We start from the raw sequence: 15916 nt of genomic DNA, 5'->3' as shown, positions 1-15916 counted from the left end.
ATATTGACAAAATAGAACAAGGAACACTCGAAGAAGACTCCACTGCTGAAACGTGTTTTCTCTCTTCTCTTTTCAGCATGGAAGAAACCTATTACTTGTTCATATTGAGAAAATATCTATAAGGCCAGATTATCTTAAACACAAATGGATATTTCAGGATATCTAATTAAAAGATCCCATGTTATGTTAAAAAGCCCTCCTTTAGTTAATTTTACAATGTTTGTCAACATGTATTGTGCTGTATTGTTCCTCTGAAATCATGCCAGATAAGAGATACCAGATACATTCCGAGGCTTAAAGATCTACACTGGGAGGATAAAATAATTTTAGTTTTGAACGGAGAAAATTATGAAGTTACTCAGATCGGGTCTTCAGAATCCTCAAAGACACTGACTCATCCCAATGGAACAGTGATGCATGAACCAGAGGGCACAAGTGAAAACTACATGGGAGTTATTTTCAAACTGAGGAAAGTGGGTCAAACTACATTTGGTAGCCATGTCATCAAATGTACAATACCCTGGCTTTTTTCAAGAATAGATACTTATATTCAAAAGAGCGATATAGGGCAAATGATTTGTTTATAGGCTTATGTTCTTTCTCTCAATCAAATTCCTCATGTACTTGCAACAATAACACAGGATTGATCTATATTTACAATGCTTTTCCCCCTTCTTTTTAGGTCATTCCAATCAAATACATTTGTACTGTAAGAATATATGGAATTTTATCTGTTGAGTTATAAAATGCACTGAGTTTAATTGACAGTAATTATTGCTAATAAAGTACTTCAAGAACCCAGTTTTAAAAATTAATGAAGATGAGTTATGATGTCTTTTTCAATTATTGCAAGATTATTTTAGTGCCAGTAATAACTGCTTCCATTCTCTTCCTGGTGTTTCCCCTGGAGGACTACGTGACAGGATTCCTCGCCCGCAGTGCTCGCCCGGCCTCGTCTATGGAGCAAACCGCCCTTGAAGGCCCTGTGGCCATCCCTCATCCCTTTCCTCATCAGCTTTCCCTGCACTAACCTTGTAGAAATACTCTCCAGCCTTCCTGTCCACCTGCCTGCCCCTTCCTCGCTGCCACCTTTTCCTGGGAGCCTGGCCACAGGAATCTGTTCCAGGGCAGAAGGGAGCAACACCTCAGCAGCCCCTGCTCCCAGTTTCTGATTAAGGGACTTAAGTGCACATTTCGGCCTCGGTCTGGCTGTGCCAGCCCCCCATTTTAGCCCAAGGTTTAGCGAGCCGGCCTCTCTCCTGGCCTTCGCTCTTGGGTCTGTAACACCTTCACTGTTGCCCCATTTCCTGGGGGGGTTCTGCGCTGTTCATGACTCCTATCAATAGTTCTAATTATTAATCTCTTCATTTAACCAATAATTCTTACATGTACATTCATCTGGCAGACTTTTATCCACAGCAACCTAGAATCAAATTTGGTACAGATTTAAAGGGTGCACATAACAGTAGTTTTTTTTTAACCTTTTTATCATTACATTATTTTGAGTTCCTAAAATGCTATGAATATTAAGTAGAAAAATGGGACCATGACTGAAAATGCTACAATTTACCCTTCCATTCATTTTCTAACTGCTTCATGCAATTCAGGGTTGCAAGGCAGAAGGAGCCCATCCCAGAAAGCAACAGGCACAAAGCAGGATACAACCTGGATGGGTGCCAGTCCATTGCAGGACACAGGCATACACACACCAGAGTTAATTTTCCCAGAAACCAGTTAACCTGAAAGGTTCTTTTTGGACTGTGGGAGGAAATTGGAGCAACTGGAGGAAACCCATGTGAGACTGGGGAGGACATACGAACTCCACACAGGTAGCACTCAAGAGCTGGCCTTGATCTCCAACACCAGGGCCGACCCAGTAATTGGCAGAAAGAAGCTGAAACTAAAACGTTAAAGAACAAATGGAAAAACTCCAAGACTGATGAGTATACATATCAATTATTCCAAATGCTATCCTTAGAAAATGCTCCCAATGTAAGATTTGAAACATTCATGTCTGTGAAGCAATGTTTTCAAACATCGAAAGTATATGTTTTAAGTACCGTGCATTCAAGATATCAAAAAGTAATCTTCACTTCCATGTAACTGCCCATAAAAACAAAGGTCATCAAACTTACCAACTCAAATCTGTAAAAACATAAAAAGTGTTTTTTTCAGCAGCATAACTAATCATAAAACTACTACTATTTTAAACTGAAACTGTCAATAGCATAAATAGAATGAATTAAAATCAATGCATTTGTTTGCTTCCTTTGCAAAAGAGCAGTCTTAAATACACCATTAATGTATTAATTCCAAATTGAATTTTACAATGTAAAGTTTGAAAAACAAATTTAATTGTATTAATTTATATATTATAATATTACATTTAATTTCATAAATGTAAAAAACAAAGAACAAAAGCATTTCTTTTTGCACCACATTTTTTAAACTCCAGGTTATAGGATGATGAATTACATGGGCAACAGCCTCCTACCCCCAAGGAAAAAAAACATTAAAACAAACTTGTTTCTAACAGGAAAGAGTTTATTTTAAACTCTCAAAATCTCATAATCAAAAATTGTGTTTTTGTACTGTATATTGTAATATTACTGAAAGAGGACACCACAACATCCCACCAACAACAAAAGGAATTCCTATCTCAAATGAAAAACCATAAAACCATCTCCATATTGCATAGATTAAATCTAAACTTAAGCTAGCATAACTAATAATCAATAACTATAAAATAAATACAGTAACACTTTCAGTCACATTGTGTCTAACTTTGTGTCTGCATTTTCCAACACAATGTTCCAGCTTTAAAATCTACAGGAAAAAAAGTAACATCAGTTAACAACTCTTAAACACAATACAGCAGAAAATGAACAAATATCAAACCTCTCGTGTGAGTGCACATTTCTGCCTCTATGGTTGTGTATGTTAGGTGTGTGCAGTATAATAGAGAAAGCACAAATCATGCCCCTTACCTGGCCAGCCTAGTGACAAAGTTCAGGAGAACCTCTAGGGGCATTATTTCAGTCGATAAGAGAAATCTAGGAATTCTGTTAAATGAGGGATTTGTTAGAAAAAAGGACGATAACCTACTGAGAATTCTTAGAGGAAAATCAACATTTAAAAGTCACACCCCTCAGTTTGATCCAGTAAATGAACACCTGTATACAGTACTGCATGTTATAGAACTTGTCCTTTTTTTATTCAAAGCAATCATTTTTGGTATACAGATGTGGTGGCAATGAAACCCAGAAACTTGCTCGTTTTGCCAACTGGTAAAATGATTCACAGAAAATCTGAGACCATTCATGAGTACCGACTTGCCGCTAAAATCAGTAAATTTACTAAATTAATTTAAACTGGAAATATTTTTTTACACAGGCTTATTCTACTGTGATTCAACAGGAAATCAAATTTATCTAGCCACATATGTATGATATTTGTGTCCAAATATCTCCTCTCAGTAGTTACGATTTAAATCTACCTCAAGCGTGTTGAATTTGTGTAATGGCTTTTTTTAATTCAAGAAAATGTAGAAACATACAGTGGTGTGAAAAAGTGTTTGCCCCCTTCCTGATTTCTTATTTTTTTGCATGTTTGTCACACTGAAATGCTTCAGATCATCAAACAAATTGAAATATTAGACAAAGATAACACAAGTAAACACAAAATGCAGTTTTTAAATGAAGGTTTTTATTATTAAGGGAAAAAAAAAATCCAAACCTACATGGCCCTGTGTGAAAAAGTGATTGCCCCCCCTGTAAAAACATAAATCAACTGTGGTTTATCACATCTTTGGAGAGCTGAGTTCAATTTCTCTAGCCACACCCAGGCCTGATTACTGCCACACCTGCTCTCAATCAAGAAATCACTTAAATAGGACCTGCCTGACAAAGTGAAGTAGACCAAAAGATCCTCAAAAGCTAGACATCATGCTGTGATCCAAAGAAATTCAGGAACAAATGAGAAACAGAGTAATTGAGATTTATCAGTCTGGAAAAGGTTATAAAGCCATTTCTAAAGCTTTGGGACTCCAGCGAACCACAGTGAGAGCCATTATCCACAAATGGCGAAAACATGGAACAGTGGTGAACCTTCCCAGGAGTGGTGGGCCGACCAAAATTACCCCAAGAGCGCAGCGACGACTCTTCCAATAGGTCACAAAAAACCCCACAACAACATCCAAAGAACTGCAGGCTTCACTTGCCTCAGTTAAGGTCAGTGTTCATGACTCCACCATAAGAAAGAGACTGGGCAAAAATGGCCTGAATGGCGAGTTCCAAGATGAAACCACTGCTGAGCAAAAAGAACATAAAGGCTCATCTCAGTTTTGCCAGAAAACATCTTGATGATCCCCAAGACTTTTGGGAAAATACTCTGTGGACTGATGAGACAAAAGTTGAACTTTTTGGAAGGTGTGTGTCCCATTACATCTGGCGTAAAAGTAACAGCATTTCAGAAAAGGAACATCATACCAACAGTAAAATATGGTGGTGGTAGTGTGATGGTCTGGGGCTGTTTTGCTGCTTCAGGACCTGGGAGACTTGCTGTGGTAAATGGAACCATGAATTCTGCTGTCTACCAAAACATCCGTAGAATCAGTAGAATGTCCGGCCATCTGTTCGTGACTTCAAGCTGAAGCGCACTTGGGTTCTGCATCAGGACAATGATCCAAAACACACCAGCAAGTCCACCTCTGAATGGCTTAAGAAAAACAAAATGAAGACTTTGGAGTGGCCTAGTCAAAGTCCTGACCTGAATCTGATTGAGATGTTGTGGCATGACCTTAAAAAAGCGGTTAAGGCCTGAAAACCCTCCAATGTGGCTGAATTACAACAATTCTGCAAAGATGAGTGGGCCAAAATTCCTCCACAGCGCTGTAAAAGACTCATTGCCAGTTATCCCACACGCTTGATTGCAGTTGTTGCTGCTAAGGGTGGCCCAACCAGTTATTAGGTTTAGGGGGCAATCACTTTTTCACACAGGGCCATGTAGGTTTGGATTTTTTTTTCCCTTAATAATAAAAACCTTCATTTAAAAACTGCATTTTGAGTTTACTTGTGTTATCTTTTGTCTAATATTTAAATTTGTTTGATGATCTGAAGCATTTCAGTGTGACAAACATGCAAAAAAATAAGAAATCAGGAAGGGGGCAAACATTTTTTCACACAACTGTATGTTGTCTTGTAGTGTTTCAAAACTATTGTTGGAAAATTATAATCAGATTACAAAGGCAGTGATTCAACAAATATCCTTAAAAATGTTTTTGAAAGTTTAGTCCTATCTGTGTTTACTTTTTCTTTTACTTTTACTTTGATTTCCGTCCACTGATGCATGTTCATTTCTCCCCACAGTCTGTGAGGTGCTACTCTCTATGCCCTGCCTGTAAAAATTCATAACCACTGTGTTAGTTTGCAAACAAATAAGATGGCTTTAAGTAAGGCAAAGTTCTTTTTAAAGTAATTGACTTAAAAGTAAAACAACTCAATAATAAAATAAAAACATAAATCATGAGCTCAGTGGTACCTGTTACTGGATGAGAAGAATCACAGTAAGTTCACTCACAAATGAATTTCTACTCTTTCTGTTCCATTTTATACAGCTTCTGTGCCCTATTTCTGGATTCTGCATTCATCACTAACTTAGCAGGTCTTCGGAAGAGAGGACAGTACTCTATGATGATCTTTGCTAGTCTGTGGCCTGGCATGCATGAATAATGGTTTCCAGGCACTATACAAGTAGATCTGCCACCTAGTTACCAAAAATGTGTCCCTTTTCATTTCTTAAAATCTTAACGTATAAAACTCTGTAGGTCAAGTAGGGCACAAAGGTTAATACCACCATGTTTGTACTATGGCCAGTATGGCATTACCATCTGGGTAATGAGGAAAAGACAGTTTCAGTAGCTAAAAGCAGCTTACCCGTCAATAAGACATTTTCCTTTTTCAAAACGTTTCAATTTTTTAATGAGATTTTTAATAAAGGGAAAACATCTGAAAATACTTAAAAGTAAAAGAATAATATAAATAAAAAACTTTACATTTCCTCAGCTGTACACAATGAAGCTTCATATTTAGAAAATTTGCACAAGATGTGATTTGATTTACCAAATAGGGGCTCCTGTTCTGCTCGGGTAATACTCTTGTGCAAAACCTATGCTTTAGACAAAGGCATCTTTTCCTTCTCCTGACTGAAAACAGGTCTCACCATTATTTAAAAAAAAAAACAACCACCTTTGTCCTTCAGGGAAAAAAGCCATATAGAGCAGTCCTTTCAGGAGCTCTGCTTCTTTTCCGAGGCCTTCAGTACCTGCTCGTAGGATGGTGGGGGCTGGTTGCAGTAGGATGGAGGAGGTGGGTAGGGTGGGATAAGGTGAGGAGAGTTAGGCTGGACTTGCAGAGCTGGAGCAATGGGGTTCATCACCAATCCTCCAGGGTCACCATAGTGCTGCGTGCCTGGCTGCTGCGATCCTGTGAGATCAGCAGAGAGTAAAATACAGCTGACAAAAATCTCAAATGTATGAAAATCTTAGCAATAACAGAGAACTTTAGAATTATAACCATGATGACTAAGCCCTCAGGTTACTGTATAGGAGCAATAACACCTGTCTGAGCTCAACAATCAAATACTACAAAATAAAAAGGGGATTCAACCCACAGCTGTGTAGGACATTGTGTACTGGAGATAGTATTAAATCATTGTACAGGGAGAGTTTGCCTCCAGCAAACACCTTGAAAACCTGGATATATAAGGTAAAGTCTTGCTTTAATAGTGGTCCAACAAATATGAAAAGCTAAAATAATTTGCTTTCTTTGACAGAATGTGCAATATGGTTGATGTGGGGTTTAGCATAGTTAACTGTTATGTCTGATCCTCCCATTCTGTGTGAACACTAGACAAAATTATAAAACATTTTGTGAAGCCAGCGTTTATCTTAAAAGCCAAGGGATGAGAGGTACAGGACTCATGCACTCAAAATATTGGTGAAATATTATTGCAGAGCTAAGAGACAAAGCTGTTATGAATGGATTCTCCATCTTGGAATTAATACTATTTGAATTGTTAGTACTGATTTAAAGTTGAACACTGTTGCTGGCAAACTGTTTTAATTTTGATATCATGTAAATGCTTTGGTGTGTTCAATGTCAAGAAAAAAAACATCAGTGCACAGCTGGTTCAAGCCGGACTTTCCAGCAAACACACCACTCCTCATTAGCCTCTGGCTGTCACCCAAGAGATGACTGGATGAGTGATCCAAGTTCATCTGGACTCAGATGCTGTGCTTATTTCTGCTTCTCTAAAGAGAAATAACCCATAACCCTATAAACCTGACTGGATGTATTACTTGTTGGCTTGTTGATACATCTTGAAATTCATTTGGCTCTATAAAATTTCCCTTACACAAACAAAAAATAAAAGACAGAGCTATCATGCCAAGTTGGTGGCTACTCATTTCCAAAAAGGCTGAATCATGCACTAACTGAAATTTGATTAAAGCAATGCCATGTACGTAAGACAACAATGAGGCCAGTCTCTCTATAATTAGCTTCTTTCAACATCAGGGAATCATGGTTAACATACACTTAATAAATAATTCAGTCTCACAAAGATAAACATGAAAAGATGGCTTGACAAAGTGGCTAGGTCAGTACAGAGAATACTGAACATGCTGCATTCATAACTGGTTTAGAAGCTACTAAGACTGAGAATCTCCAAGTGACAGGACGTAAATGGGTTTGGGATGTAGGGTTGGGTGGGCTCAGTTTACTAATACAGCACCACCTTTGGTTTGCCAGGCACCTGTGTGCTTGTAGTGTATTGGCAACAGCACCTTCAGCTGTCAGTCTGATGCCCTAGATCTGCCATTAATGCAGTGAGCTTAGAGTGTGAGCAGAGGTAGATGGCGTGCTAAGTCTGTGATGTTTTCTTTATCACGGTTTGAGTGTGAACACCAAGATTAAACTGCCAAATCCATATTAAAGAGCATGAAAGACAAATAATTGGGGATCCTTTAAAAAATAAATCAAGAGATTCTAATGTTGTCATCAAAGCACAGAATCATATATTTATAAACCTGGTTTTCCTTGAGAAAGAAAGGGAAATACAAAAAATAACATCATACTGTACTGTAAATAGCTTGAAGCCCTTGTTTAACAGCTTCTCTGAGCTACTGTATAAGCAGTGCAATCTTTAAACAAAATAAAGATTATAATGAATGTTATCCATGTAAATATAATGTATTTAAAAAAAGGGAAAAATGTAAACACCTGAATAAATGAGAGGCACCAATTATATTGAAAGCAAGAAAACAAAGGTTATAAGCATTAAGCAATATTGACCCAGACTGCGTAGAATCATGTATAAAATGCTAGAAAGGCCTGGTTCCCAATAATTATGGCTAGCATGACTCTGAAAGAGGGATGGGCATGACTATATGCTGATGTCAACAAGGAGCTGAGCAACTGCTTGGTTCCAAAAGAGAACCAAGGATTCTGGAGGTTCTGTAATGTTTCAGGGTGTGTTTTCCTGGTATGGTTTGGGTGAATTAATTCCCCTAAAAGCTGCATATGCATCTTTCCTGCTGGGCATGATGTCTTCCAGGATATCAATGGCATTGTTACATTGTTTTTTTTCATGTTTTGTCGAGTACCTGTACATGGCTCCAACTGAGGGGAAATTAAACAGATGGTGGTGCAGAGAAGAGCAACTAATTGTTCCCTTGGTTACACAGATACAATCTCCTTCATAAACCTCCTGTGAAAATACCCCTAGACTGGCAAAGACTTAACTTGGGACCTCTTGGGAAGGGTGGCATACCAAGTCCCTCAAGACTGTTCCATTTGTGCTTTTTTTTACTGGAGAGTATGGAGATTATAATAGTTTCTTACTATAAATATATTTAAGATATCTTCATCAAATTATCGTACTTCCCATCACTCAGTGTCGCCGTACAGCTATGTCTAGAGAGTATTTATCAGTTCTTCCATTGCTCATCTTTCTGACAGTCTTCAGGCTGCTTCCCAATAACACTCATTTCATGCCTGGCACCACAGAGAGATGCCTCTGCAGATTTCCATTACAGGGCCACTCCACTCTTAGTTGTTGCTTCCTGATTATGTTAAGTATAAGTTGGTTACTTATTTTCTGCAATGCTTAGTGTTTGACTGCCATCTGTTTCTCATCAGCATTCTCAGACAGGTTCCTTAAACCAAGCAAGCTACAGCTCTGGTCTCCCTGTCAGGTGGAGGTTCTTTGCTGCACAACACAGGAAAGAGAGGCACACACTGACAATTGTTGTTGGCACATATTTTGAACGGCACTGAGTGGGCATTAAAATTAAACACTCAGGGGAGAGCCTGGAATAGGCAATAGATGAGAAACTGACTTCACAAAGGCATTTCTTCCTGTGAACACACAGACTCGAAGACCTTCAGCCATAGCCAAAAAGTGTGAAGAGACCAGAACAAGAAAAATATTAAAGTCAGGAGAGGCTCAAGTACAGACCAACAAAATTACAATATCATCAACACACTCATTGCAAATAATTCAGTCTCACAATAAGGGTAGCCAGCCATTCTTACCCTCATCTATGAAAACACCATTCATTCTTGCTTTTTCTCACTGTTTTTTATGTAACTTCATGATTATACTCATTGCTGTAGTCAGCTCCTAAACATAGTCCATTTCAAACATGATTTTAAGATCACTTTATTGGCCATATACTGTACAATTTCTTGCATTAGGAATTTGTCTTTTGGCATACCCCAACTTGCTCTCCATGAGACACACAGACAGGGAGAGAAGCTTGGGGTCAGAGCACAGGGTCAGCCATTTATACAGCGCCCCTGGAACAGTTGGGGTTAAGGGCCTTGCTCAGGGGCCCAGCAGAGTAGGATTCCTCTACCAGCTGCGGGATACGAGCCGGCAACCTTCCAGTCACAGGTGCAGATCCTTAGCCACAGAACTACTGCACTGCCGCACTGCATTTTGTAGCTGATGGGGTAAAAATTGTTATTAGTGTTCATTACAATGTTAAATGAAACACTTGGGAGAGACTGGAATGGGCAGCAAATTAGTAATATGAGTATGAGAGTCAAGCACTGTGAGGGGTGAGCTTGTTGGTCAAGAAAGGGTCAAGAATGTGGAGCTTTAGTATATACATGTACACTGTACCTCACCTCACATTAGTGCATGTAGTGTAAATCATACTGGTTGTAAAAATAATATGAGTGACATTAAGCACTAAGCACTAAGAAGAAAACCATCAGGTAAAATAAGTCACCATCTTTATTCCTTTATAATCAGTGAATTTCTGGTTATTCCTGCAGAAGGTTTTTCTGTTTTTCTTTGTATTGTACTGCACTATTCTGGTTCATCTTGGAACATTTGGAATCTGGTTTTCTGGTTTCTGGTTTCTATTTAAGCAATGAGCATTATGTTGCTTAGAAGCAAATGGAAGAAGGATCTTTTATATTAAAAGAAGGCTTCGAATGGTGTTGAGCATTTATTCAAAAGTTTTGTTGTGGTCACTCTATGAATTTAAACTACTGATTTAGACTTATTGTACTGTGGATGATTTTTTTGCCATTTTCAAAAAGAATCCTTGGGGCTCTTTTGAGTCAGAAAATAGTTGTTTTTTTTCTGGAAAAATCTGGTGTACTTCAGTGTCACTTATGCACCAGGCTCCACAGGCAATTTCAGTAAAATGGGATCTATGACAGCTTTTTTCCACATTTCAAATTGCAATGTGTTCTTGAATTTCAACCTTCTTGTTTTTCTTTCACTGCTCATATGCAGTTACTGTACTTGGATGCATAACTTATCAATGTAAAACCGTCATTTTACGGTTAATCCATTTATTGATTCCCCCAAACTTATGATCTAAAATTCATAAAATTTCATGTTCTCTTTCATTGCCTGTAGAGAATTTCATCACATTCACAGTTTCCACACACAAAATAAAAGCTATTATGGAATTCACCACCTACTTTGTTTACAGAAAACTGCCTGGACATGCTGTTATGTCCTCATTATTTTTTTTTTCATTTTAACACCTATGTCTTTCCCAGCAATGAATTAACAAATTTCGATGTCTTTACTATGGTGAATAATGGATTTAGCAGATTTTATTTCAAACATTTTTCATTTAAATTCATAATTCCTCAAAAGACAAGAAATTACAAGAAAGTTTCCATTATCTCTTAAATGCCCTTAAATCAAATCAGTGGCTATACAGTACCTGCATGACTTTTCTTCTGTCATTTCTCCAGCTAGTCTTCCTAATTATAGTACCTACCAAATTAAAAAAAACCTTTTAGGTTTTCAGCTTGGAGAGCATTGGTTAATTTCTTCTGTGGAACAATCAGCTAACTCTCACATGGAGAAGACGGGGAGCATTGTGAGAGTTATGTTCTTTGACTTCTCCAGTGCCTTTAACACCATCCATCCACCTTTACTGAGAGATAAGCTAAGGGCGGCGCAGGTGGACACTCCCCTGCTGTCCTGGATTATAGACTATCTGACCTGCAGGCCACAGTATGTATGGCTACAGAGCTGTGTGTCTGAACAGGTTGTTAGCAGTACTGGGGCTCCACAGGGGATTGTCCTTGCTCCAATTTCTGTTCACCTTTTACACCTCTGACTTCAGGTACAACTCTGAGACATGTCATCTGCAGTTTTCGGATGACTCTCCAATTGTGGGGTGTATTAGAGAGGGGAGGGAGGAGGAATATAGGAGCTTGATTACTAACTTTGTGGAGTGGTGTCATCTTAACCATCTCCAGCTTAACACCAGCAAGACCAAAGAAATGATCTTGGACTTTCGAAGGAATAAGTCTCCGCTGAACCCTGTTTCCATCCAGGGTGAGGACATAGGAGTACACCTGGATGATAAGCTGGAGTTGTCTGGTAACACTGATGCCCTGTACAAGAAAGCTCAGAGCCAACTCTATTTTCTTAGGAGGCTCTTCCTTTGGTGTGTGGAACACTGCTACACATTTTTTATGAATCAGTGGTGGCCATCTTCTACGCTGTTGTGTGCTGGGGCAGCAGCATCATGACAAAAGATGCAAATAGGCTCAATAAACTCATCAAGAAGGCTGGCTCTGTGTTGGGGATGAGTCTTGACCCCATGGAGGTGGTGGCTGAGAGGAGAATGCTGACCAAGCTCACAGACCTCATGAACAACACCTCTCATCCACTTCATGGGACTGTTACTGGGCAGCGGAGCACTTTAAGCAACAGTCTGCTCCAGCTACGGTGTTCAAGGGAACGTTTCCGCAGGTCTTTCCTCCCGGCGGCTGTCAGGGTATAATACTGCCCTAGGCTAGGACTGTTAGCCCTTCATTTGCTGGTCTATGGACAGCATGTTTGCTCCATTGTACTTTTTGGACAATCAGTCTGTATAAACCTATGCACATTTTGCACATATTTTATTGTTTCTACAGTGACTATGATCATCACATTTTGCACACACCTATGTATGTATGTATTTAGTTGTCTTTTGTTTTATAACTATTCTGATGTCTGTTTTTGCTTGTCTTGGGCTGGACTGCTGTAACACATCGATTTCCCTACGGGATTAATAAAGTCTTATCTATCTATCTAATCAATACTGCTAAGCCTCTCTAGATAAGATAAACATAGTTTATTTCTTTTGTCTCTAAGAGAATTAACATTTAGACTTTTTTGACCTTGTTTTTTAATTGTTACTTATTTTAGTCATCAATTGTTTTTAATTCAGAATTTTTTTTTATGTTTGACACAAAGTAAATGTCTATCACAGATACCTCACAGTTTCTGTACACTTTGAAGTGAGCGATGGTTCTGATGGGGAAGTCTGAACACTGTGCAGTGTCATCAAAGTGGTATCACTCACTCACAGCAGGGACTTTTATGAACCCACTAAAGGCTTTGAATGTTATTATATTACTAGATCAATAAAGGAAATGTAACAAAACAAGTTGCTAAATATATTAGTACTAATAAGGAAATGCAAAAGACAGTGTCAATATTATGTTCTACAACACAGTCCTCATTAGCCTTTAAGATTATGTGAAACACAGAGAAAAAGAACTAAAAACTGGAGATAGCACAGTTTGTATCTAGGGTATGGTGAATCAATACAGATTTTCCATGTGGCTGTGGGTGGCCTTGAGCTCACTGTATTTCTGACATGCCATGTGGGAGTGAACCCTGTGACTGGAGGGTTTTTGAGGGAGCTGCAAAGCTGTAGAGGTGGCAGTCTGTCATACCACATGAGCTGAGCTCAAGTTTAAGTTTATTGTCATCATACTCATATACAGGCACATGGTATAACGAAATGCTATTTAGCTAGCTCTCAGATGGTAAGAAGTCCAAAAAAAAAACCACAACAATACAATTTTATAAGAAAAGAAAGACAGAGACAACAGGCAGTGCGGAAAACAACAACAGGTAACGTGCAAAACAACAACAGGTAACAGGTAATGTGCAAAACAACAGATGTGCAAAAATATACATCAACAGAATGAAATGAAGGATAGAAAATTATGGTGAGTGAGCTTCTTGACATTTGAGGTAGAGGTAGATATCAATGTGTGTATGAGTTTTGGTAAGAGAGAAGGCACTGTGAGGTTCAGGTCGTAGGCGAGAGAGGCTGGGAGTATAATAGCTGATTAGAACCTTGTGAATTTGAAATGCAACAAGCATATCATTTGGATAATTGATTAATATAAAAGCCATGGAACTTCACCAATTCTTTTTATATGAAAATATTCAGCTATCAAATGTTAAAAACAAAAGCAAAGATACACGACAGAGAACAAGCCTGTTGTCATACTCAACCTCACTGCTACTCTGTGGGGTTGAGTATGATACTCTAGCATTTGTGTGGCAGCTGGCCACTGCTCCACCCACCTGTCACTCAGCACCGGTTGTCATGGACACCGATTTGACAGGGGACCTGGATCACCTGGAGGCAAATAACTACTTTGCCTGCTTCAAGTGATTCATGGATATTTAAGGGGTGCTCTGTCTTTGCTCAGGGCTCTGTAACTATCCTGCTGCTTGGTGACACCAGCAGTGGATCAGGAGGCACAACCTGGAAACACTAGCTGGACAAAAGATGGAATCGACAATGACCTTGAACTGCAACGATTCCCTGGATCCCTAGACTGCAGCAGCACCCAGACTACTTGCCTGCACCACCACTGTGCTCTCCTGTCAATGTGCTGCCTACAGTTCCCCTACAGGGCCTCATCTGTCTTTTATCCACTTGTGGGTTCAGCTCATGCCTCACGATCTACTGCCAGTCTCACTGAGCAGCAGGATCATTACACCCACAGGTTGGTGGTCTACATGACAGAATGTTTCTGGGATAACTAAACACTTATTTTACTTGCAACCATGTTAAGGTTTGTAAAGTTTTAAAGGTTGTAAAAAGGTTAGCAAACCAGCTTTAAACTGTCATCTTCAAATTACTGGAGCTAAACATATTGGTAAACGTCACCAGCTGTCAAAAGACTGCCTGAAGCACTTTCTTGTTTAACTTTGGAATGTATTCTTATTATATTTAAAAGTAAGGTTACCTTATTTTTAATAATGATAGCATCAGTGTAAGTACTGTACACTGTACACTCCATATAAACTGTACTGTATAAATATATTTGGTTTATTTCTGAAAATGAGACACCTTGAATTGTAACAGTTATAACTATAGCAGGTAATTAATAATAATAATAATAATTTCTTACACTTACAGTGCTTTTCTGGACACACCACTCAAAGCGCTTTACAGGTAATGGGGACTCCCTTCCACCATCCACCTCTAATTAACCTCTAAGATGACAGCACAATTTCTATATGCAGAAGTAATCCCATTGTGTTGTTTCAAAATATCACTGTGCAGCTGACTCAGGCAATTGAAAAATGTCCATAGACATCAGCAATGGCATTCATCTAGTATGAGTTTGCTTACTATTAATGTACTATGGAAGCAGTATTACCAAGATCAAGATAATGTGAAAGACTTTGAAAAGACTATTAGAATTACTTTTACAAAAAGAAAGTAAAAAAGAGGTGCAATTATACAAGTAATGCCAAACCCTGATATGGTTTCTGATCTATATAAAATTTCCCCCTTTCCAATAGGAATGAACTTTCCTACATGTGCTGCTTTAAAGTTTCAGTACAGATAAAGTCACTTCAGTGAGGCTGAAAGGCCTGCACAACCTCTGAAACTCCTGGTAATTGGCAGTGGAGGGAACGCCAGATGGACTGACAGGTTGCCTGTAGCTTTTTCAAGGAGTATCCTGCCATGTTATGTGGCTGAAAGCTGGTGCCCATCTTACCCACCTGCATCTCTGGGAAAAATAACTGAGATCAAAGGCAAAAACAGCTGAAACCCAATAGCGCCCTTGTAGGTGATTTCCCAGGATATAATTTCACACTTTCTAGAAAGATCTTTATGGTTAAACCAAATTATTGATTGCATGGCTTACTCCCTATTAAAAAAGCCAGTAATATATCTTGCATTACAATGTTTTTATAAAGTAAGTGACAGTACATGCCTGAAGGCACTGGCATCTACTGTGTGCAATACGACGAAGAATAATTTCATAATACAGTAGTTATCTAGTGCTCCCCAGCTGTATATAAGCACCAATTTGTTTATTAAACTTATTGAATAGACAGTTATCCCATAAGATGTAGAGAATGAGTTATAGTTTCTGCTTATGAAAATCTGAAAACTTGTTACATTGCAGGTTACAGTGAAATGAAGTATTGGGGGAATGTATTATGTAAAATTGTTGAAGAATATTTAATTCAGCTGCAGGAGGTTCAATAAACTTTAGATAGGGCCCTTCATAAAATGTTAATCTTCAAAATCAAAATTTGATAAGACGTGCTCATGGGCTGACAAACT

The 15916-nt window shown here is 38.6% G+C and overlaps 1 protein-coding gene across 1 annotated transcript in view; it reads right to left on the bottom strand.

Annotated features, from left to right (window-relative positions):
* Positions 1-5096: 5096 nt before the first annotated feature.
* Positions 5097-15916, bottom strand: part of vopp1b (VOPP1 WW domain binding protein b) — a 99936-nt gene continuing 89116 nt past the window's right edge. Inside the window, exon 5 of the mRNA XM_015354336.2 lies at positions 5097-6482. Coding sequence (XP_015209822.1) covers positions 6286-6482 — 197 coding nt within the window. The 3' untranslated portion in view covers positions 5097-6285. The remainder of the gene's footprint in view (positions 6483-15916) is intronic.

This window comes from Lepisosteus oculatus, chromosome 6 (assembly GCF_040954835.1).
Source record: "Lepisosteus oculatus isolate fLepOcu1 chromosome 6, fLepOcu1.hap2, whole genome shotgun sequence".
In the NCBI taxonomy this organism is placed as follows: domain Eukaryota; kingdom Metazoa; phylum Chordata; class Actinopteri; order Semionotiformes; family Lepisosteidae; genus Lepisosteus; species Lepisosteus oculatus.
This window is presented reverse-complemented; position numbering and strand designations above follow the sequence as displayed.